Genomic DNA, 26,487 nt, shown 5'->3' on the forward strand with positions numbered 1-26,487 from the left:
GCGAATCGCTGCCGAAGCTGTAAATCCTGTTTCTTTGCATAACATAGTTAACAAGTAAGAAAACCATCATTGTTTGAAAGTCTCAAAAATTAACCACATGTAGATAAATGCTTTTGAGCATTATAGAAGTGAATTTATTTTGTTTTAAATCAGGTTTCTTTTTAAGAAATGAAAAGAACATAGAGAGTTAATCTGACGGGTTTTGAAAACAAATCAATATCGAACAACCAATATAACATAACACATTTTCATAAATTATCACATTAATACCAAAATGTTAAATAACTGCTTAGTTATTCCTTGGAATAAAACTATATGATTGAAACTGTATACACAAGACAAAATGTAAGAAACGCTTTAGATGGTGAAAGTTGTTTTCATCTCGTTCATCTGTCTGTTCTACAAAGTGGAATAAATGTTTAAGTATAATGTGCTATAATTTCTTGTGGCGCCGTAAGAAGGTAAAACTCATAGAAACAATCAAGAAACAGAAAATGAAACCCATTAGTCACGTAGTAGTATTAACGTGAAAAACATGTATGATTTTCGAATGTACAAATTACGAAGGCAAAAAAAAAAAAAAATCACAAGTGTCTACATTTAATATAATAAGCTTTTTTTTTTTTTAATTTTCCAACAATGCAAACCTACCGATTGACAGGAAGTTTAATGAATTGCTACGATGCCAGGAAGGTTGTAAAAATCAAATCTTTGTCGCTATCATAAGCCGCTTGCTTGACATATGTAATCAAATGCGCATGCGTTTGATGAATGATGCGGTATGAGTGAAGCTTTTGTTCTTGAAAAAAGTTCTGTATAAGGTTTACCTAGAATTTAACTTTAAGATAAAAATAGCGTTTCTGAATAAGTTTTTTTTTAAATTTTACCTAATTTTAATATACTTTCTTAAATAGTTTAAATTTTTTGTCATATATCTAACGTTTTGTTTTAGAGCTGTGGATGTCAATGGACGTAAAAATAACAACAAACTCTTTGGTGCTACAAAGAAAAGAATAATTAGAAATAGCAGTTTGAACATCAACTATGTATCCAGTTTTAGTAATTACACTGTTCTCCACTGATGTCGCTAGTGGTAAAGTACAAACTCTACTGTAAGATTGAACGCCACCATTGAAACCAGCAGCACTGTCAGTCCCGAAGCACGCGCGCATGTGACTATGTTTCATTAAAGTCGGTCGTCCGACCACTTGCCAGATTCGGTTCTTGAAGTTTCTTTGACAATCCCACAGGAACTGTTACATAGTAATGAACATCTAATTGCTTCTTAATTCGTTAAAATTTCCAACCCAAATGGATTTACCAACACACCTATCAGTAGCTTTCCTGATCCTTGTTACGGTTACAGGTAAGAAAAACTTCAGAAAACTAAATCTAAGGTCTTTCTCTTGAATTTTCGAGAATGACGTAAAACATACAAGGTGCTATTTAATCTAAAACAAGTAACTATATTATGAAAAATAAACTAAATGCTTATTTGTTTTTATAATAGACTGCACGATAGAGAGACAGTTAATGGTTTTCATCTTCTCTGTCGTAATCAGCTCGTTTTATTATTTTTATAAATAACCTATTATTCTCGAAAAAATAAACTGTTTGGACCACATATCTATTTTATAACACACTCTCACACTACAATGTATTTTAATAATTAATTTGGATATACCTAACGTTAATTGTTTTTCTAAAATGTTTACGGTTTTCACCAAATATATCATAAGATTGAGGATGATTCCTTAATGGTATTAACTTTGTAAACCGTTCGAGGAAAAACCAAAATTTTACTGCGAGTTACAATATAAGTATCTTTAAGTACATCAGAATAAGCGCAAAGTCGGGCGATAAGAATTGTAATGGAATCATATCAAAGAAAATATGTAATAAGAAAGATCCAGTGTAACTAAATACGTTATATAATTTTAAGGTGGTAAAATACTTATAAAACATATAAGAGAGAAGTAGCTTTCAACTCTTGAACACTTCAGTAATTATGTTTTAATGTAACAAGGTTAGTTTGATTTTTGAGTGAATAAATTAAACACTTGCCTAAACGTTTTCACACGGAACAAATGGAGATAAAGGTTGGCCTAGGTTTTAACATCATAACTAAATGTTGAGAAACTTTAAATATTGTTCGTTAGAGGATCTATTAGTAAGGAATTCCGAAATATTGTGATTTATCTATCTTATGATAAGATGAATATTCTTTACGTAAACATAATCCACTCCCGATTGGATAAATGAGGGCCACAATCTGTACATGATTTAGAGTCGTTAGTGAGGACCGTATTTCGTATACATACTTCACACTGTACACAAATAACCCATGATACGTAAGCATGGCCCATGTTTCAGGTAGAAAACTAGAACAGAGAAGAATATTAATATATTAAAAAATACTATACCAGAAAATGTATTTATTATTAACTATATGAATAACCTTATTTAAATGTTGTCAGTTATATAACATAGTTCAAGAGAAAAGAAACGCACATCAAAACACTATGTAACATGCATTACTAACTTTAACACACCAAGAGGTATCTATCTATACATACAAATAACAAAACGAGCGTTTTAGTCTACTCCTATATTACAGATATGGTGTTTGAAGAAGACATACCATCGTAACTATTGTAAATATCAGTAACAATGAAGCATCGACTGAGTTACAAATGCAGGCAGAGATTACAACATTATTCACTATCAAGAATTATCTTCACATGATGCAAACTTGAACAGAACGCTCAGCAGGAAACCCACTTGTCGTTAAATGGAAGATTTCACAGGCTTCATGGAAACTTAGGATGTTGTTTGTCTCGTGCGTGTGAACAGATATAACACTTAATGTTCGTTGTTCAGTTCTGTTCTTGTAACAGGATTTTAAATGGAAGCTTGCTATCTTCTACGATGCTGTAAACGCTGAGAAAGCAAATAAAGGCATTAATAATATAAATAATATAAATGCTAATTGTATACGGTAACATAGGAAGAATACAATGTATGTGCAACAACTCAACAGGGATAAATGGAAGACTAATTATAGTGTTTGTTTGTTTTTTAATTTCGCTCAAAGCTTCACGTGGGCTATCTGCTTTAGCTTTCCCCAATTTAGCAATGTAAGACTAGAGGGAAGGCAGCTAGTCTTCGCTACCCAGTCCCAACTCTTGAGCTACTCTTTTACCAACGAATAGTGGGATTAACCGTCACTTATAACGCTCTCACGGCTGAAAGGGCAAGCACGTTTTGTGTGACGGGGATTACGAATCGAGTGTTTTAACCACCTGGCCACTATAATTATATAGTGAAAACAAAACGAAGTTAAAATACAGGAATAAATATGACTAAATATTTTAATAAACGATGGACGCAATAGTATAAAATGTCTAAATTACAGTCAGATTCAGGATACAACAAAAGATTATAATGTGAAATAGAACTGGAACTAAGACTAACGAAAGGAAACCAAGGGTGAAAAGTTTGTATTAAAGGATAATCACTTTAACTATGATGTTAGAAGAAGTAAAAACAGGTAATGTCAGTGAAATAGGAATAAACATGAAGTAAAGAAATGTGTTATTAAATTATTTATTAAACACTCGTACAATGGAATTATAAACTTAATTATAAATAAGTTAAATATATTTAAAATACTCAATAATTTAACTATGGTTTAAGAATACGTATACAAATTTAACAACGAATAAATGATAAAACTCTTGTTCTAAATAACTGAATTATTATTGACTTCAACTTGAAAGAAAAAGGTTGAAGCATGTTATGAAACAACAACGACAAAAGATACAGGAATTGAACTCAAAGGTTTTATCGTATTAATAGTTAATGTTTTAAATAGGACCCTTCATATACTTTGTAAAACCATAAGACACTTTATTGTTTGCTACTGAACGTTATTTCTTTTTAAAAAAAGTATTTTTATGAGATTGTTATACTGAGAATGACTTTTCTTCGCCAGTCTAGAAGCGATATTTATTCTACGGTTTATCACAAAATAAACTTTAACTAGCGAAATAAACCTCTTGAAATTATTGTTAAGTGAAAGTTGGTGTGATAGAAACCTGAAACTGTTAAAGCTGTTAACTAAATTTGTAGGATCCATTACGATACGAAGAATAACGAAAGAGTTCCGAAGGAAATAAGGACTTCAAATGTTATTGAAAATAAAAGAAATTGCCGTAGTTATAGCATAAAGAGCATTCCTGGTTTGGTTAGAAGTTTGCGTAAAGCTATATGAGAGCTAGCTGTGCTAGTCGTTCCTAATTTAGCAATGTAAGATTAGAGGAAAGGCAGCTAGTTATCACTTCCTACCACCAGCTCTTGGGCTACTCCTTTTACCAACGAATAATGAGATTGACCGTCACATTATAATGCCCCCACCACTAAAAGGGCGAGCATGTTTGATGTGATGGGGATTCGAACCCGCGACCCGCTGGTTTTGTGTCAAGCGCCCTAACCACCTGACCATGCCAAACCTTAAAGAGTATGCTTTGCATATACAGCAGTAGCCATGTCTTCGATATGAAACATAGAAAACAAAGTCCTTTGAGGAACGTTGAAAGCATAACGTAGATTAAAAGGACAATTTGTCAAAAAATAGTAAAACCTGAAACGGAGAAAAGGAAAAAAAACCGGAAAAGCTAACAAAAAATTAAGATAAACAAAATAAAAAAACAACGAAAATGGTGGAAGGAAATTAAAGAAATTGACAAAAGTATGGTTGAAACACAAAATACTAAAGAAAGGAAGACGAGAGAAATTAAAATACAGGATCTGACGAACAATGAAACGAAAATAAAACAGAAGAGTTGATCAAATATTGAACTTAAAGCAAGCTGAAAAAGGGAAATGAACAAAATAAAAAACAACAAGAACAGGATAATGGAGATTAAGTAAGCATAACAAAATATATTATAGAAAGCAAAGAAAATACACATGAAAGTTGATACTAAAACAAAATAGGAAGAAGTTGAATATAACAAAATGATACAATTAGATAAATAATGAAGAGAATTAAAATATCGTATGTACAAATGTTAATAGAATAAAGAGAGGAATAATGAACATATAAATATAAGGACTTGAATGAAGTAGGGAAACAGAAACTCAGGTGCGAAAGATCAAAGAGAAGGGAAGACAGAAATACAGTAAGAAAAGGTAAAATAAAAAATGTCATTTAAACTGTCTATAGAAGCTTTAATATTTCTATTTGTAACGTAGCAGAAACATTGTTATTTATTGTCCTGTTTTTTTTTTTACTTTTCTCATGAAAACTCTAAAAAGTAATTAATTCAATCACTGATTAATTTGGACGAGATATTAAACATTTCGGTAAGTAACTATAGCTTGTTTTATTTTGTTTTCGGATTTTATTTGTATGACAAATGGATTTATCAGAAAATTAGTTGGTAAAGAAGCGAAACTAATTTAATACGATAGTATTTTCCATAAATGCCATCTTTACGCTAATCTATCTCTTTTAAAATCACTTTGCTTTATATATAAACATCCATCACTTAAATGGAATTTTTATCGTAACCATTACTTCGAAGCTACTTAAACTAGCAAACTAAAAATATCCTTCAATCCCCGTCACCCACCGTTCCTCCTATATCTCCTCTGCTTTTTAATCCGTCCCTCTCGCTTCTCACTAGAATCCTTTCTAGTCCATCATCAAAACATCATCTGCTCTACCAGTATTGATGCATATGTTGAACAGTGATGGCTCGGAAGCAACAATATATACATACATATATTCAGGATGCATCTGTGTTTAGCGGATGTATACTTTTTTTTTTTAATCAAGAAAAAGGTTTTCATCAAAAAAACATAAGATTATTGTTACTGGTAACAGTTTTATGTTTCTTGTTTGCTCATAAATTTAAACGTGAGAGTTACAGATTTTCCTTCACTGTTTGCCAACGGTTCTGCTTATTCCTCTTGTTGTCTTATAAGATCGATAGAATGTATCATGAGTTCTGGTTTTAGTTTTATTTGAAATAGGAGTCAAGTGAAATATGTTAACTATTCTATTGAGCATCAATTAAACTACAACAGAAAAACGTTAATTTTTTTACAATAATAACAACTAATCGTTTAGCATTTTATAAGGGCGCTTATTATTTAAGATGACTCGAACATATAAATAAGCCATCGTTTGTGTAACATACACCCGTCAATGATCATGCTTACCTTTTCAATCGTTGGGGTGTTATTACGTACGGTGAACCCTATTATTCGTTAGGAAATAGCAGTCTAAAAGGTTTGGTGTGTTTTGAATTTTGCGTAAAGCTACACGAGGGCTATCTGCTCTAACCATCCCTAATTTAGCAGTGTAAGACTAGAGGGAAGGCAATTATCATTACCATCCATCGCCAACTCAGGGCTAATCTTTTATTAACGAATAGTGAGATTGACCGCACATGATAATGCCTTCAGAGATGAAAGGGTATGTTTTGTGCGATCGGAATTCGAACCCGCAACCTTCAAATTACAAGTCGAACGCCTTAACCCACCTGGTCTTGTAGTGCCCAATGAAACGTCTTGGTATAAGTTTTATTTTCAATTGCTCAAGTGAGACTGAATTTTTTAAGTTTACTGCTGGAACTACAAACCAAACAAATAAAGCATAATGTGCAGTTAAGTGTGCGTTTGTCAAATTAAAGCCACTTAATAGAGAATCAACTTTACGTGTTAAAATTTAATTTGATGTTCTTAGTTACAGTAGCAAGTTTCTATTCTATCAAGTCTAAACTTTCACTTAACATTAAATCTGGAGGTTGAGTTGTGAAACATTGTTACGTTTATTGTGAATGATTCAGGTGATTCGAAGTGGCCCAAGAGGGTACTTGCTTTGGAACTGTCAAAAGCTATAAGTGTGAAGAAAAACTTAGTTATGGCAAATCCTGTATTCTGCAGTATTAGTAGGGCTAGTTCGACACACACAATGTCATCGACGAGGGATGTACAGTCATGATAAAAATATATTAAATGATTTTGCTCGATGAGAGATGTATCAGGTTTTAATTTTTTGAAATATTAGCACAGTTACTTAGCTGGTTTTGTTTTTCATCAAAAAATACTAAATTCTTGAAGAAGCTTCGGAATTATATACTGCAGTTTATCATATATGCTCACTCTTTATACGTGATGATTAATTTTAGCTCTGAGCGTGTTTATCATACTGATAAGGGACACTAGACTATTATGTTTGGCACGTTAACTCCACCCAAATACTCTTGATCTGCCCCAAGGGAACATTTTAATCTTTTAAATACTTGGATGACTTTCAAACCTGAGAAAATGTGTCCTGTGATATCACAGTATGAAATCAGTCAACAGGGAAAAGGGTTAACTTAAACTGCCGGACAGTCTATTCAGTTAAACAACAAAAGTATTATGCGCGTGATTTGATCATGAGCAGAAAGTGTGTTCTTGCGATATGGAAGGAAAATAATGTGCGTTAATAAAAAATAAAGAATGAAAAATATATATACTAAACATACAAGGTTACTAGCTCATATATCAAAAGGAAATGGAACAAAAATGTATACACTTATCTGATAAGAAACAGTAAAAAAATAAGTTCATACGCATTTCTTTACTGTTTCTTTACCATAAGTTTTAGAATTTTAGTAAAACTGTAATATTTCTTTTATTTATTTCCAGAATATTAACAGTGTTTGTTCTTGTGCATTTTATGTTACTAGATGTACTTCCAGAGGATCGTCGAAAGTGTTCTGTTTCAAGAGTAAATAAAACCAAAATTAAGAGTAACAAAGATTTTTATTATTTCTTGCTTTTGAAATTCACGTCATGCTGTGTTGTAGTCTACAGAACGTATAATTCTCTCGTGCTACATAATATGTGCACGTTTTGCTGACGACATGACGGTACAAATTTGCAACGTTAAGAGACCCTTATGTGACATTATTTCAGTGTTTGCTTACTAGCTGACACACAACACACTATTATAAAGTGGTGCGAGTGAAGTTACACCTTCAGGTAACCTTTTAACCCCTTTCGAAGAAATTAGAGATTCCGTAATTAAAATGTCTTAGGCTAATAAATAATTTCGTGTATATATAGTTTAGAAAATTGTGTTATTAAACAGTCTTATATGGTTCTGAACATTATTTATAATTCTGAAGTTAAAGTACTAATCAGTCTTAACTTTACAACTCACATAATAAGATTAATATTATGTTCCGTGCTTACTATACCGATAATTTATTTTCAGTTTTTCACGATATTTTTTAAAACTTAATAAACTCAACTTTGATCAAAGCACAATTAATTAGTGTAATGAGATTAAGAAGCAGTTTTGTATCTCTTTTATCTTCTAATTTTGTTTATCTTGTGTTCGCATATTAGTTATAATATTACAAATAGTTTCATTATTTTGTTATGGTAAGTAAGGTATTTATTATATTCAATTTTGAGGCGAGGAAAATTAGGACATTAATTATTTAGGCAGTCTACTGATTTTTAACATAACTTCATAGCTTTAAGACTCAAAATGACTGACTTTAAACTCGAAATGACTCTTTTACTTGATACATTTAATAATGATCAGTTATTTATTCACATAACTTTGCTATTAAATCACTACATACAAATTTCAATTACAAACGTACTACCAAGCATTCTTTTAGTTCTGTATCTCATTAATTACAATTGAAATAGTGATAAGAAATAAATCATATACGATAAATCCGATTTGCAGATTAATATTGGTGTAATTTTCGAAATGTTCTAAGAGAGGTTTTATCTTTCTTGACTTCACCAAATTAATAGTAATAAAATATTAATAAACAAATTTTGTTTTATTTAATTATTTACCATCATTCAACCAATTTATTTACTTATATTTTATTATCAAAGTAATCAAAACTATAATCACTTTAAGTGAACTGGAAAATACAGAATCATTTTAATTGTTGCCCTTGTTATCGTGATTGCGAACATGGTTTGCCATGAGGCATTCAAGGTGATGTGGATAATCGGGCACCTTAGGCCTATTTATTAGTTTTCTCAGTGACTCGAAAAGAAAAGAAAAAAAAACAAGTAACTCTGAACATCCTAATTAATTTCCTTAGAAAACGATCATTCTTGCTTTTAACGATACAACCAGAAAGTTTTTGAAGAAAGTTTAAAACAAAACATTTCGAGAAAAAAGTATTTAATGACTCTTTTAGCTTTTGAAATCGAGTATTTCTTTATGATCCTTATTTCTACTACAGTTTTATTTACCTTCTGTTCCAGAATCGTTATTAATAAATATATATATCCATTTCTATGTACGGAACAAACAATTTAGTTTTCAATGCTGTGTTTGTTTTCATTTTCTCCATAAGTCACATAAACGAAATACATATTATTGTAATTATGAGCATTTTAATTTTAAAATCAAAAACCATTGGTTGTGTGCTGTAACTTCTTTAAGTTTGACAAACGTCTTCTTTAGATTAGATACTCAACTGCAATCAATCTACTTAAAACCAGTAGAACTATATTAAAAGTTTCTTGCAAACACTTAGAACACTTGGGTGAGCATATGTTATAAGTTGCTGACATCAAAATGACAAAAACTTTTGATTTCTTCTTTCTCCAATCCCAATGTGTAATTAATCAATGCTTATTATCGTCAGATGAGGATCAAATATTCATATTATATTTTCCTATACCTGATTTCGTATGTATAAGTTCGAATTGTATTTGATACTTTATATTATAGGCCCGGCATGGCCAGGTGGGTTAAAGTGTTCGACTCGTAATCTGAGGGTCGCGGGTTCGAATCCCCGTCGCATCAAACATTTTCACCCTTTCAGCCGTGGAAGCGTAAAATATGACGGTCAATTCCAATATTCTTTGGTAAAAGAGTAGCCCAAGAGTTGGCGGTGGGTGATGATGACTATCTGTCTTCCCTCTAGTCTTACACTGCTAAATTAGGGACGGCTAGCGCAGATAGCCCAAGTATAGCTTTGTGCGAAATTCCAAAGAAACAAAAACAAACTTTATATTGTTTATCATCATTGTTCTTTTTGGTGGTTAGTACATCATCTTTTTGTATAGAAGAAGATATTAGAACAAGGCGCAATTTTACACGTGATTCGATTTAGGTTTTGAACAAAATAAATGGACAATAATAAATTATGTGCTCTCCCATTCTCACACATACAATTTCCACATACCACACTTTATTTATCAAAATTATACCAGTCAACACTCTCTTAAATTTGTCAACAATTCTATTTTTAAGAGTAAAATTTTAGATTTTTTATAACAGTATCCTAAACTAGATAAACACAAAATATTTTATCGAAAGGCGCAGGTTGGCCCTGTGGTGGAACTCTGGATTTAAAATCTGGTGAATCTGATTTTAGTCAGTGTGATATCACAAAATATTTCTCACGCTTTAAGAGTGTCAGTCAATACCTTAGCACATATGTTAGTGATAGGATGTTGCTGACTGGCTAACTTCCAGTCAGTAGCTCAAAATGAAACACGAATAAATAAACTATTTATTAAATTTATATAAATATAAATATATATAAAATATAAAATAATTATAAACACGAATTTTAAAGAGTTTAGTCTAAAGAAGAATGTTATATAATATTATATATATATATATATATATGTTAGTTATCACCATTAGATTCCATCTAGGAACATAGAGCCGCAATCGCTTGCGGATTCTTCAACAAGTATTTAAGTGAGTAGGTTGTTAGCCCACTGCACCGAGTCGTCCCTAATTTAGCAGTGTAAGACTAGAAGGAAGGCAGACTAGTCATCACCACCCACTGCCAACTCTTGGGCTACTCTTGTACCAACGAATAGTGGGATTGACCGCAACATTAAAACGCCCCCACAGCTGAAAGGGCGAGCGTGTTTGGCGCGACGCGGGCGCGAACCCGCGACCCTCGGATTACGAGTCGTACGCCTTACGCGCTTGGACATGCCAGGCCATATATTATATATATAATATTTAATAATGATATTTCACCTTGTATGATCGTTCAGACAAAGTTATGATTTCCAATATAATACTGCGTGATTATTTGGTGAGAAACCAAAAACAAAAGAGATAAGAAAAAGCCATGAAATAGTAAAAGAAGGTGCTTTTTATTTAATTTATATCAAAAACAGATTCAGTTATCTTAAAAAAATCATAATTGTTTTCAAATAAATAGTGAGGGAAAAATATTTTGGTGCCAGTTTCGTATTATACGAAATCACGCGAAAAAGTTATTCAACACCAATTCTCTTTGTGATCAAAAACAGGAAAGGGAAAAGTTTCTTAAGGTTTTTAAGAGAAAAAGTAAACAAAAATTTGAGCGTTGTAATAGCTGAACAATGAAGAAGTTGTAAAACTGCAAATGGCAGGTTCAGAATGGGTAACTGACATGATGCGTCATGGCGGTTCCTTTCATGAAACATGAGATGGGGGCGGAGAATATTGGGTTTTGTTTAATCATGGATTAACAACAGTTGATAGGGTGACAAAGCGAGTGAATCACGAAAGTTCGCTATTGATTCATGCACAAATCGTGCTTGAGTGTTACATGGAACGTTTGAATGGACGATAGAACAATCCGCTCGAGTACGAAACGAGTCTTTAATTTTTTTTTACTGGATGTTACAAAACATACATCCATGTGACACTTAGAAAAAACCATGTTTAATACCTTATGCTTTTTTTTGTATTTTACCTAATTCATTCATTTGTCAATACACACTTACAGCATGTAGCGATTACAATAGAAGCATGCTTGGGGTTTATGACGACTCCCAGTAACAGACATAAATGTGCTGCTGTTGCTAATAGGAAATGTTTTGTTTCGGTCTTGCAGTTAGAATTTTTATAAATAAATATAGCAGTGCAATTAGATCTATATACCCAATAATAGAGGACACTAGTGCAACAATTTTATTTCTAAAAGTATATTAGGTACAGATAAAATTGACACATTCGGCTAAAATTATCTTGTTGGAAGAACAACTGGCACCGAATGTCTATTAATCTTGAGGCGCACTACATCAGACCTTTTTAGTCAGCGAATCTTGCACCTTGAACACCTGGGGTCTGATGTTTGAGCCAATGTTAGCTCGATCATTTATGTTTGGTCGATGAGAAAGTTTCAACAGCTTACTTGAGTCGGTGGAGGAATGCTGGCTTAAAGGGTAGAAGGGCCATGACCATAAAAAGAAAGGTATATTACTTATTTATTCTATTCGTCAACATTTTGTGTACTAGTGTTCCGAAAAAGTAAAAATTCATTGACTCTAAGCACGAAAACAACACATTCGAGTGACTGTACTCCTATATGAATCGATGATAAGGACTTGGATTTCCGAAAATCTATACCATTTATATGGAGAGTTGGATAATCCCCAAGCAACATAATGCTGCTACCACGATATGAATTGAAACTGGTAAATTTAAATAGAACATGGATATATATACTTTTACAAGTAAAAGTGTTTCGAGGTATATTTTGTTCATTAGATTTTCCAGTTGGTTAAAAAGAACTTTATGATTATGTGAACATTCCGAGCTCGTAATTATTTATTTCAATAATGAAAACGTTTATAAGTATTTTTCTTTATTAATAAAGATGTTTCGCTGAAAAGAGGTAAGCTTTTATTGTAACAAACATGTGGGAATTCCATAATAATAAAATTTTCTTTAAATTCATTTCCCTAGGCAGCAAAGAAAATCTGTCTGATGAATCTAAATAAATAATTCAATGTAACTAACACTAAATTATGTTTCTTATAATTCTTTGTAAAGGAACAGTAATTTTATTGGAACTAACACTAAGTTTTCTTAATTTTTAATTCTGATTTAATCATACTTTTAGTCAGTAAAATTGACACTAGGTTTAACTAGTAATTTTGAATTATTTTATTTTGTGTCTACCAGAACCACATAACAAGACCCTTGGAACAAAAACGTCTTCCCTTGCAGCACGAAAGTAAAACAAAGAAAAATACTTATAAACAAACACACAAAAAGATAAAAATTGAATTACTCGTCTGTAGAATTGTTTCATCTTTTCTACGTGTCTTATGTGTAGAAAAATCATGGTAGTCTGTTTATTTTTATGTATGAAAGGGCGTAATATTGATATGTGTGTGGTGTCACAATAGATCAATTCTATGACCTTTAGTGATAGACATGAGGAGGCAGAACGACAGATTACGTAATAAAAATCAGAATGATGCAGTTAAATACTCACGAATTTTAATTAACAATAACAGAATAACAGAATAAAATTATCTACTATAGGTTAAATTCATTGAATGTATCCTTATTTAACTTAAATACCTTTTAGGTAAGGGTTGGTATGGTTTGTTTTGAATATCGCGCAAAACTACTCGAGGGCTATTTGCTCTGGCCGTCCCTAATTTAGCAGTGTAAGACTAGAGGGAAGGCAGCTAGTCGTCATCACCCACCGCCAACTCTTGGGCTACTCTTTTACCAACGAATAGTGAAAATCACTGTCACATTATAACGCTACCATGGTTGAGAGAAAGAGCTTGTTTGGTGGGACGGAGATTCGAACCAACTACCCTCAGATTACTTTAGGTAAGGGAATAAAAAGTCTGTATGTGTTACTTTGTAGCTGTTTAACGTCTTTCTTTAGGCAGTTTGAAATTAATTTATAAACTTTTCAAAAACCAGAAGTCTGTTACAAACCATTTGGAAGTTATTATAACAAACAAACAAGATTTTCATGACTATTGCTGTTAGTTTACAAAAGTGTTTCTATTTAATAATTTCATGGAAAAAACACTCATTTTTGATACACTAAATGAGAATTAGTAACAAAATGAAAATGATGCTTTTATATATATAATAACATTTTAATCACGATGAATTTTTCAGAACAGATCTCGGAGCTTACATTTGTTTCCGAGAACAGGTTTATTCTTTTTTTTTAATCATTGTTTAGTTCTTATTCATTTTTATTTCTAAGCTTAAACTAAAATTTTCGAAGGGAAAATTATCACTAACTGCATTGACGATGCTTAACAATATTAAATTGAAATGTTTAGTTAACAATAATAATTTTGTGCCCTTTTTCTCCTAATTATTTTCCTTGTTTTACAAGTTCAACACTCTAAATGGGTATATAAAAACTATAAAGGTTTTAGAGAACAAATAAACTAGTAATCAGTGGTTTTTTTTCTTTGTTATTCTAAGCTACTATACTATGCTATTTAAAAGAAATCTCCATTGATAATGACTTGGTTACATTTCGACGTAATCGTTTATTTCAACAATTAAAATTATAGTTACGAGTGATTTGTTTGTTTTTGAATTTCGCACAAAGCTACTCGAGGGCTATCTGTGCTAGCCGTCCCTAATTTAGCAGTGTAAGACTAGAGGAAAGGCAGCTAGTCATCACCACTCACCGCCAACTCTTGGGCTACTCTTTTACCAACGAATAGTGGGATTGAACGTCACATTATAACGCCCCCACGGCTGGGAGGGCGAGCATGTTTGGCGCGACTCGGGCGCGAACCCGCGACCCTCAGATTACGAGTCGCACGCCTTAACACGCTTGGCCATGCCGGGCCAGTTACGAGTGAAATATAAGTTTTAAACTTACAAATTGTTGAATATGAGTATTGATTCTTTCAGCTGATTGAGAATTAGTATATGGATTTATTGTTCCATCTCTTCCCTCTGTAATACAATAACAAATTTTGACTCCTATATCCTGCACAACATTGTTAGTTTAGTAAAGTGTATGCAATCGAATGTGGTTTTATCAAAGACAAATTTCAATCACTTTTAGGAATCGTCACTTCTCTTCTTGTCTTGAAGACATTGTTTAGACTGGCTAAATCAACTGTGTTATTGGAAATGCCAGTTAAAAGTTATTTCAATTTTGTGGCGAGCAATTAATTCTACGTCTAGAAGGCATCTTACAGGCTGATTAACCACCTAACAAGAACACATATGAAATAAAATAATGTATGGGAAACTGTAACTAAAGCAATTATTTAAAATTAGCAAACTAATGAATTGAAATGATAGGAACTAGGAATAATTAGATTACTTAGACATGTGTCAAACATATTACGAAACACTAAGTCGGAATCGATAGTACATCATGCAGTCTTGTTTACCTTTTAAAAACATTTAATGATCTAACTCCACGTTTAAAATTTATCTATAAATATAATACTGCTTATTAAAAGGGGTTTAATGCATAATACTGTATTTGATCCATTATTTAATTCAGCGCAGTGTAATAATCAGACATGACGCTTTCCTTAGTGATTATGACATCACAGAAGTCAGATTTATATACAAAGTTTTGATTTGTTTTTTTTTTTAAATTAAGCACAAAGCCACACAATAAGCTATCTGTGCTCTGCCCATCACGGGTATCGAAAACAAGACTTTAGCGGTGTAAATCCGCAGACATTTCACTATGCCACTGAGGGACTATATACAAAGAAACAAGAAACTGGAATTTTCAACTTGAAGAACAACGTATACATACGTGGGTTAATTTGTTCTTTATGATTGAATTTTTTCAAACGGATAACTTATGTTTAAAACATATAAAGGATGAACTAATTAATTTACGGTAGTTGTAAAGTCAGGAACAATGTTTCAGGTTGATGTGGCATAAATACGATCTAACATTATGCTGCTGTGTAATATGACGTTAACTAGAGAAACAAAATGGTCAGTCTAAACGACTTGTTACGCACACGTGGCTTATATGGACACCCAGAGATCTTCTAAAGTACAGACATAGTTATTCCTAATTTCGAGCCACTGGCCAGTTGTAAAACAGCAGTTTATCGCCACAAGGTCGGTTTTATTGAACCGAATAACGGGAGTGACTGTCAATGTTATAACGTATTCACTGACGAAGTAGAGAACGTGTCCTGCGTCATCATTCTTCCAACCCTGGAATCTTCGATACGTTAGGCTAGACCCGGTCTACAAATGAATAAAATACTGAAATTATAAGTACAGTAAAAAAGTGATACAAATACAGTTAGTTAGTAAACAACATTCATAAATTATTAAACATAAGCAAAGTTGCAAGAAGTATCTAAGTATGAAGTATGGGTAGTATTTTCTGTTGAATAACATTCATATATTGTCAAGTGCAGGTACTGGAAAACCTTACCATAAAAACAAATAACCCACTCTGTATCCTTGCGCCGAAAAATTACAACTTCGAATTTATGACAAAAGTTACAAATAACAAACATATGCGAAGTATAAAACAATAAGGATCTTTTCTCTTCTCGATGAATTTCAACGTCAAAAGTAGGAAAGTTTAAAAATTTACGTACCCCTTTTTATAACGGAAAATGAGATGAGTGTTTTCTTAAATCTAATTAAACATATGAAAACGCAACTGCTGCGAAAACAAGTCTAATCGAAAATGTTGATGGCGTTCTGTTCTAAATTTAAAAAGTAACATAATGTCTTTTAATGAAGGAAAATAATTCATTTTTATAATTGCTCAAAACAAACGGCTTATTTTTTTTCTCCGAAGATGCGCATGCTAATGAGTTTCATAACTTACTCGGTTACTTAAACTGCTATAAAAATCACCATAACAGAAATCAGCTCATTTTCGCAGTTTTATCAGATATATGTCTGCCTAACTTCATTAAATTGAATCAACGAATGAATCATTAAAGTACAAAATTAATGATGAACAAATTGAATTATAATTATATGTATGAAACAAGAACTTCTCACATTGAATCACAAGAATAAATTACTTAAGAATGTAGCTTTCGTGATGAATGTTATTCTATTTTCATTCAAAGCTACAAATTCCATTCTTTTTAATATATTTATGTCAAATATAGAAATGTATTTCTTACAATGCCAGCGATAAGTCTGAATGATCACACTCCTAATAAAACAGGTTCAATACTCGCTGTGCCGAACATTTAAAGGGAGTCCTAGAAATAAATAAGATTCAAAACCGATTACCGAACCTCTGTGGAAATGTCGAGTGTGATAAAGAAATAGAGCCTTCCGATCCAAAATCTATTGGAGTGCAGACAGCATATCTTCTGATAGAAGCTTTAAGGTAATAAATAATGGCTATAAAGTTGACGAAACTTCACAAACTTCTAACTACATCTCAAAATCAAAGTGAGAAGAATGCTAAGAAAACTGGAACCACAACAGTCTCATATCTTACGACATACTTCAAATTCCCTGATGCAAACCCAGAGGAGTTTGGCGTCTTTGATATGCTGGATAGTGGATTGGAACCTGAAGTTTACGTAAGTAGAGGATCTGGAAAAATACGATTGATATTTGTTGTCTTCATGTAACATCATTTTCCATCGTACAAGCTTATTACAATCAAAAAACGGTGTCGTGCAACAGTGTGTAAAAACGCTCTTTAGAGTGATCTATATTTACTACATAGAAACTTGTTTGAAGGTAACAAGGAACCAAAAATATTAATTTTATAAAATGTGATTACTATTCACAATGCAATGTTGTTCATGTTTAAAACATTAGCTGCCCAGTGGCTCAGCGGCAGGTCTACACACTTAAAATCAGGTTTCGATACTTGTAGTAGGTAGAGCACACATGGCCTATTGTGTAGCTTTTTGTCTAACAAAAACCAAACAACAAAGTAGAATCTACGGTCAGAAAATTTATGTGAAATATTAGGACTTTGACGGTTGGAATAAAACAAGTAAGTAATTGTGAGGTTGCCCCCCAGTAGCACAAAGGTATGTCTGCGAACTTATAATGCTAGAAACTGGGTTTGATGCATGTGGTGGGCAGAGAACAGATAGCCTATTAATTAGCTTTGTACCTAGTAATAAAACATAAAACTGAACTGACCATTTGACTCGTGTGCATATAAAATTGTTTTTATTATCGAGACCAAAACTGAAACTTAAAAAGCAAGCTAAGTGTATTTTGAGCTTATGTATCCTAGATTTGAGGGCTATTGTAATGTTATTAACAGAAAATGTGATGCTGTCAGGTATGACTAATCACATTCAGATCGACAGGACATGTCCCCTTAATAACAGGAGATTTGACACGATATTTACTGCGGAGTAATTCTGTATCCTGCGACTACTGATCTCGTGCTAAATAAAGAAATACAGACTAAACATAAGTGTAGAGTTAAACAAGACAATATTTATTCAAGATAAACACAATGAAAACGTGTTTGTAAATAATATAGACATTACTAAGATTGTTACAATAAATATATATATTTATATAACTTTATGTATAATATTGTTACGCATATGTATAGAAAAGAGCCAGAAAAGATGAACATTACACCAAACAAAGTTATTATTAAACAAACTAACAAAATAGAACTACTACTAATTAGCATCACTCACTGCCAACACCAATTGTTGGGCTATATTTTATCTATTTTTTCTCATGGGCACACACCTGTTATATGGGTGTTTGATATCTTTATCTTTTACTGGAGAGTTAATATTACTTATATGATCTGAAGTTCCATATTTTAACTATCAAGAAACACTGTAATATGGAATAACAAATACATAAGAAATCCCTTCAACAAGGATTCAAATTTGAAATGTAACACATATGATAAAACTCTTTAACAAAGAATCATTGAACATTATAAATAGTAAACTAATATATGAAACTAAACCATCTATCCCATTCTACAACTGTTATAACACTACTCCAATTTCATTATCACTGACATTAATATTTAACAATTGTTAATAATCTTATTGTGGATATATCAACACTGATGTTTATATTAAAGTATGCCTAGAATTCTTGTTCCCACTCTTTATTCCAGTTCAATTGCATTTATAGTTTAGTGAGAACCAATAATGGTGATGCACTTTTGGAAAAAATGGCAAGAAATCGCAGATAGAATGATACAAAACGAGGAACCTGCCTATTTTTTCATTCAGAGGTTAAAAACTAATATTGCACCAGGACCTATAGACAGTCCTTCCCTACTCAGAATTTGATTCAGATACTTTTATGTGCATTAAGGCACGTTTTCCACGTCATAACTTTAAGCCCGGTTTTCTTATTCAGTGAAATATGAGTTATGTTTTCAGAAGCAGACTAAATATGTTACTCAACTGTAGGACATCATAAAAACAGATTAGAGATATTTTTGTTGTATCTCCTTTAGTTTAAGCTCGATTTTTTTTTTACAAATTGGCAGCTGCATTACACAAAATCTCATAGAAACTATTTATTGCACCTAAATCAAACTTAGACCTGGTAATACGATACATTTTGACTCAGAAATACCCCCATATATCATGCTGGACACCGTTACCCTTCCAATGATTTCAGACTTATATCTATTTTCAACAATGAAAATTTCAATACGAGTTACCATGTTTAGCAACCAAAACTCAACAGAGAACCCGGGCATATATTTTATCTATCTGACACTCATGGCTGGAAATGACCGAGTACCCACTGACAGTTGCATAATCCCATCCTTTATAATTCACGTTAACTGACTGCATCCATAGTGCAGCAGGAAAGCCGGAATGATGGTTGTTTAATTAGACATACTTTACTAATTGGTCATCTTGTCCTGTAAACAAATAAGATTACTTCACGAACAAGTGTCTGTGTGATTGCTATTGGGATGAATCTAGATTTTCTGCATAATACTCAACTAGAAAATTATGCAAGTGTTTGTTATTGGATACAACCACAGTGTTACACTTCATTTACTTTTATTTCACTTATCATTCTTACTGTCTTTTCAGTAGGAACATTGTTTCTTATGTCCTTCTGTTTAATGTCGGATAACTCTTCCATGTACCATCATGTTTTGCGTGGTAAAGTTAAATGATAAACTCCACAGTGTATCCATCCCAAGAATGTCAAGCAGAGATCCACAGTAATTACATTTTTTCTTTGGATGTTTCAGTATAGCTTTATTTAGTTATTAATTTCTCCATTAACATCTCGCTTGTCACCATTTCCAAGAAAAACATCATTATCTTCTGTATAAATGATGAATTTTTGTTAGAGGTCCTTGTATATAGCAAGATCTGTTATTTTTATATTACTCGCATATCTACCAAGAAATATATTTCTCTCACATGTACTTTTATGAGTACATACCAAGTCCAGCCCTGAGTGAGCTAGGCTGATCACTAAACCTATCAGTGCATGACATCTCTATCCAAACTGATGTCTAGTTCTGACTTGGTTTCTTTATTGTACAGCAAAGTGTGAGCAACTTGCTTTCCCCCTTTCATTTAGATTTATATCCAGTGAAGATATCATTGACTATGACATATAACCCATTGGAGGGCCTGAATACCAATGTGACAGTACTGCAGTACTCAGGTATGTAGATAGTTGATTATTCATTGGCGTAGTTCAGGCTTGTTTAAATGGAAGCATTTGGGTAGACGGTCTGCCTGAGATACAGCTATTGCAGTTTTTGCTACAGGCTTCTTTTTTTCTCCTGCAATTTGTTTGGTGTTAGTAAATCATACCACGATACAAATTACCTCTGTTAATCTGTAAATGTCTTTCACACCCAGGTGATGTATCATAACTCCTTCAAGTAGTCCCTCAATAAATTTATATACCAAAACATCTCGACCTGTTAAGGCCAATGACAGGCATATATTTTCATTTAAACATCTTCAGTAGTCACCCAGATTGTCAGTCCTTCAGTGATGTCTCTTTACAGAAGCTTAAACTTGGCTCAATGAATTGGCTTCATAGTCACAAAGTTGTATCTCACTTAAGTGTATTACTGGATTCAAAGATACAAAATATAAGTTATAAATCAGGTGTTAGGTGGTGTTTTCTGAAAATCAGCCATTCCAGGCAATAATCTATCTGAAACGTTTTAGGAAATTGTTCAAATTTTCGTTTTCTGTACATTTGAAAGCTAGAAGCATGATTTGCTTGGCTTGACTTACGGGATTCTGTGGTTGTGGTCAAAGCCTCTATTTTATGAATTCTTAGCCATCACCTGGCTGAGATATCACCAACATCTTAGGTACAGAGCAATAGGCATTGTTAAAAGCCCTGACCATCGGCTGTTTCTGTCCTGGCATAGGATGATAAAACAACAAGTTTCTTTTTGCATTTTGTTTATTGGTCCTGCTCAACTCCAGGTTTTTCATGATCCAGGGTCACCCTAGCAGGATACTTCAATGCTCAGAGAGGCTCAAAAATGTCCTATAAACCACTGTCCTCGTCATTATCTAACCTGTAGGTGAATGGTGTCCACCAACAACTCTTACAGTCTTTTTCTACTTTCTTGTTGCTTTGACCTCTTCTGATTTGGAATTTCTTTGGCTGACATAGGCCTGATAATCCTATAGAGACTGCCCAATCCTGTATTATACTAGCCAGTTTCCATATCACTATGGTGAGCTTTAGTTGTTTAGGGGTGGATCACAGTTCACAGAATTTGGCAACACTTCTTCCTCAGTCGTTGGTTGTAAGGAGCATTAGTAAAAGTCAGACATCCAGATGTGGAATTCTCCAAAAAAAAAACGATATTCCTTTCTGCCAACAATCTTCTTTCAGGGACAAACTCTCCCTCTTGCTCATAAATTCTTCATGCTATGAAAAATGTCATTTCCTTAAAATTTAACTTTTTAAATTTAAATACAAATAATTAGGTAAAGCTGGTACATTTACCACTCTAAACACAAAAACTCCATTCATACTACAGTAAGATATCCCGTTGAGACAACAACACAAATTTCTTACCTGTTCACCTCGTGAAATTATATACTGTAGTGTAATTTTTTCCTATTACTTTTGAAGTCGTGATAAATAAATAAAGACTAAACACAAGCGTACAATTGAAATGGACAGATTTAATCTAAGATTAGCATATTAACATATATATTTAACTTGTCGCAATGGATAGTTGCATTTCTATAGAGTTAATACAAACACGGTGATCTCAAGTTCCGAACTGTATCTCTCATGTTCATGTTCCAGACTGCTTCTGAAATCTTTTTCGAACCTAAATAATTTTTACGTTAACTACATCAACCGTTTAAGTCAGACATTTTAGGGTAATTAGTACTATGCACGCGACTAGTCATACCCCAATAAAATACAAGAAAGGTTGTAATCTCATTAAGCCTTATGATGGTCATTTGAAACAATACCTATCTAACTCACATACGATAGGTGACCTGATAACCATCTTGCTACGGAAAGACAAAATGATGATACTCTATTTAAATGGCAGTGTACAATAAGCAGTTAAGTTTTTTGTTGTTGTTTTTGGAATTTCGCACAAAGATACTCGAGGGCTATCTGTGCTAGCCGTCCCTAATTTAGCAGTGTAAGACTAGAAAGAAGGCAGCTAGTCATCACCACCCACCGCCAACTCTTGGGCTACTCATTTACCAACGAATAGTGGGATTGATTGTCACATTATAACGCCCCCACGGCTGGGAGGGCGAGCATGGTTGGCACGACTCGGGCGCGAACCCGCGACCCTCAGATTACGAAGCGCACGCCTTAACGCGCTAGGCCATGCCAGGCCCAAGCAGTTAAGGTGAAGAGAATTTAACGTCCTTTTGGCCAATGTGGTGGGAAAGTAAAATATGAAATATTGAAAATTTCCATATTAATAAAGGGTGGAAGAAAACACATAGTATATTTATATACGACAATTAGAATAAAGTGACTCTGTTATGTTTCTGTTTTGATTAATTCACTTATTTACCATAAGTCAAACGTTTTTGAATTTCACGCAAACGTTAACTGTGCTAGCCATCCCTAAATTAGAGGTGATGGAATAGACTAGAGAGAAAATAGATAATCAACATCACCCATACGGACTCTTTGGCAACTTTTGACAATGAATAGTGGAATTGACCGTCGTATAATAACGCCTCCCCCTGCTGAAAAAAAGAGCATGTTCGGTGTGATAGCGATTCTAACCTGCAACCCACAAATTGAGAGTAAAACCGCCTAAGTACTAGGTCAGACAAGATCAGTTAATAGCATTGTTTTATTTGTTAAAATTAAATAATTTATTCTTCACTACACTATCTCATTATCCATCCTTAACTGAACCAAGCCGTTAATGTCACATTTGTTATAAACGTTTTTAGTCGCATCTTTACTTTAAAACACAGTGTAGGAAATTGACCAACATTTGTCTGAAGAAATCAGATGTAAGTGTTTAACCTAAAAGGGTATTACATTATCTGCGTTTAAACTAATAAGGACAGGCATAGCTGTACGTGCTCACTTTCAGTTTTTACCAAATGCAGTATGCTAATTTTAACAATTTATACACAGTGTAACGGTATTATCTACTTTCTCTTGGGTTAATGTCTTGAAAGAGTACCTCTAATGTCTTAATATCATTCAGTTAATTTCTGTACTCTGTATTTTGAAAATGAATAATTCGAAATTGTTCATTTAATTGAACAAAGGCAGTTTGAGATAAGTGGACGAATATCTCCAGATCATTAAAAATCTTTTAAAAATATCGTAAATCTGTTTTACTGAGAGTGGGTGGAAGTTTAAAGTTTAAAACAAAGATCAGGAAACATTGTTTAGATGTTATGTTTTCAATTCAAGAGGTTGTTAAGTTTTATCCATTTTGTAATTTTTTAAGCTTTTCAATAACATACTTGATACGCCCATGAAGCATTTCACTGAACTTCTGCTTCCCCGCTGGTACAGCGGTAAGTCTATGGATTTAAAACGCTAAAATCAGGGGTTCGATTCCATTCGGTGGACTCATCAGATAGCCCGATGTGACTTTGCTATAAGAAAACACACATATACTGAACTTCCGTAGATGAAGTCCATTGAGACTGTCTTTTGTTTTACAAAACAATATCGAAATATGACTTTCAAAGTCAAACATCAGATGAGACCACTTTATCTGTAGCGAACGTTTAAATCCCACGCTCAAACAAAAAATACAAGAGGTGTTAAAGGAATTGGTCCAAAATTTAAATTTTAATTTACGACCAACGTGCAAATATTAAACGTGAGCTTTGTAACTATATTCTTTTTTAAATTACTGAAAATGCATTTTTATAAAATATGTTTATGTTTATTTAGAACGACAAATTTACAATTCAACGTTTTTCTATAGTGTGATGCCGAGCGGAGAACTTGAAGGCTTAAGTCTTTGCAGTGGTTTTCAAGAAAAACAAAAAAAAATAGCTTATTCGAGCTACTGTATATAGCGAGAGGAAGGAAGAAAATAGAAATGGTCGAGTGAACTGGAATCACTGAACGAATCGAGCGAGGGATTTCTAAAATATTCTGTTGTTTTTTTCATTTCAAAGAACTTTAAAATAGGTTAGAATACTGCAGGGAGGCGCTTTGACGAAACTTCTAAAAAACAAACTGAACTCGAATATCTGTTCACAAAATTCTTCAAAAATGTTATACAAAGTAGTGAGTGGGTTCTTTCATAAAGATGACAAATTTGCATGTTAACAGCAGTGGTTACTTGTGAACTTTTACGAATGTGTTTTTTAATATTAAACCACATCTTGAAATGCTTACATGTTCACGTGCCAAATGCCAGTATATTAGAAATAAGTCTTATGACTAAACGTTTTCTCTTATTATTTCATGCAGTGTTTTATTATAACTGACTAGGCCTTCACGTAACACCGAGCTGTATTATTAACTAGAATATGGAAATTACAAAGAGAAGAATTTTCTTATTTAAAAGCAAACTTTTCAAGACATCGCTAATTGTAGCCACAATTTTTGTTGAAATAGTCGTGTACAAGTGACATAATAAAAATAAATCATTGCAAGGTTTCACAGTTTGTCAAAATTTTCAATAAGATTTTAAAGAAGACAGAGCTCAGTCAAAAGGAGATGTTCACTAGGTAAAGTCTCTGAATACAATTTTGTATTTCAGTCATTTTAAGTTCTCTAGTTTAGCCCTTAGCAACATATTTTTAACAGTAGAGTAGTATATACTATATATAAAAAAAAATCAACAAATCGATGGTGGATATAAATGGAACAGTGAAAACGTTTTCAGACTTGAACTGTAGATTTATATCACTGTGGTAACAAAAGTATCTGTCAGTCGTTAATAAAACAAGCATACTCATGTATGGTGGTTATTAAAGGAGCAGTCAAAAAGTTTATGGATCTGAAATGTAGATTTATACCATTTTATTAACAAGAGCGCCAGTCGTTAATAACAAAAAGCATGCTGATTTTTTTGATCAATCTAAGAACATGCGCACATGCTAAAATGACTTGCACGCACGTATGGATATATGTCGGACTGCAGTGCAGTTTATTTCTACAATTTATCTATAAAATTGCAAGTAATTTTACCAATGCATATTAGCTTATTATTATGTTTTAGAAAATTCGAGTGTTTTAAAACAGTTTAATGGTTGTTGTTTCAGCGCATAGCCACACGTTGGACTATTTGTTCACCGCGGCAAGAGGAGCCCTGGCTTACACCGTTATAGGTTCGTCAACTTGACATTTACCACTTGCGATGCATATCGGATGGTATTGGCAATAAAAGTTTTGAATCACTCGCAACTATAACCTGTTTAATAGATCACAGCTCACGCATACGACCAATAACAACACATTAACCTCTCTCACAGGCTGAAATGATAGATAACTTTTATGACATCATCTGCGAAAATAAATGATTTTCTTCTGCCGTAACAACTTCGAGAACATTTTAAAATTAAAGAAAACATAGTTTTATAAGCAGAGTTAAAATGAAATGTAATCTAAAATAGAAGTCTTGTTAAAATTCGGGAAAGTATTTTAGTGACTCAATAACCATAAATGGAATATTTAACTTGTACATTATCTTATGCGCACATGACCTGAAAGGCCAGGTCAAATGTTCATACCATTTAGAAATTAGTCTTCTTTAATTCGTAATAGTTAGGCAAAAGAAAGTATTTATTATCAGCACTCGCCACCACACTGGACTTGGTCAGTTTTTTTTAAAACGAACAAGACTGACTGTAACCTTTATAAAGCGCTAACAACTGAAATTAAGTAGCCTGATCTGTGGAATTACGTTTCGAACATCGGACTCTTTCACCCGCCTTCAAATAGGTTAATCACTATATTACGCTCGGCCGAATCTGTATCTAGAAACTACACAGTTTTATCTGAGAAATTGGCACAGTAACTTTTTGTTTTTTAATGGCTTTACTGAGGTGTTAATACAATTACATTTTTGGCAGTTTTTGGTGTCTTGATGAAAATAACTTTCAATTTGAAGGAAATTTGTTGAATGTATGTATCATGATTTCACAAATATTTCTTTTTCACATTTTATCCTGATGACTAAATAATTAAAGCTTACTCAGAAGAAGTCTTTATTGGTAGATTTAAGGTCATTTGTCAAATGAACAGCTTTTTATTTCTACAAAAGTATAAACAACTCTGCATGACGAACAAAAGCTCTTGCCTTACAGTAA

General features: G+C 32.9%; 1 protein-coding gene across 1 annotated transcript in view; it reads left to right on the forward strand.

The window, feature by feature from the left end:
• Positions 1-1,136: 1,136 nt before the first annotated feature.
• Positions 1,137-26,487, forward strand: part of LOC143229274 (uncharacterized) — a 46,402-nt gene continuing 21,051 nt past the window's right edge. Inside the window, exon 1 of the mRNA XM_076461396.1 lies at positions 1,137-1,366. Within this exon, the coding sequence (XP_076317511.1) occupies positions 1,312-1,366 (55 nt within the window). The 5' untranslated portion in view covers positions 1,137-1,311. The remainder of the gene's footprint in view (positions 1,367-26,487) is intronic.

This window comes from Tachypleus tridentatus, chromosome 10 (genome assembly GCF_004210375.1).
Source record: "Tachypleus tridentatus isolate NWPU-2018 chromosome 10, ASM421037v1, whole genome shotgun sequence".
NCBI lineage: Eukaryota > Metazoa > Arthropoda > Merostomata > Xiphosura > Limulidae > Tachypleus > Tachypleus tridentatus.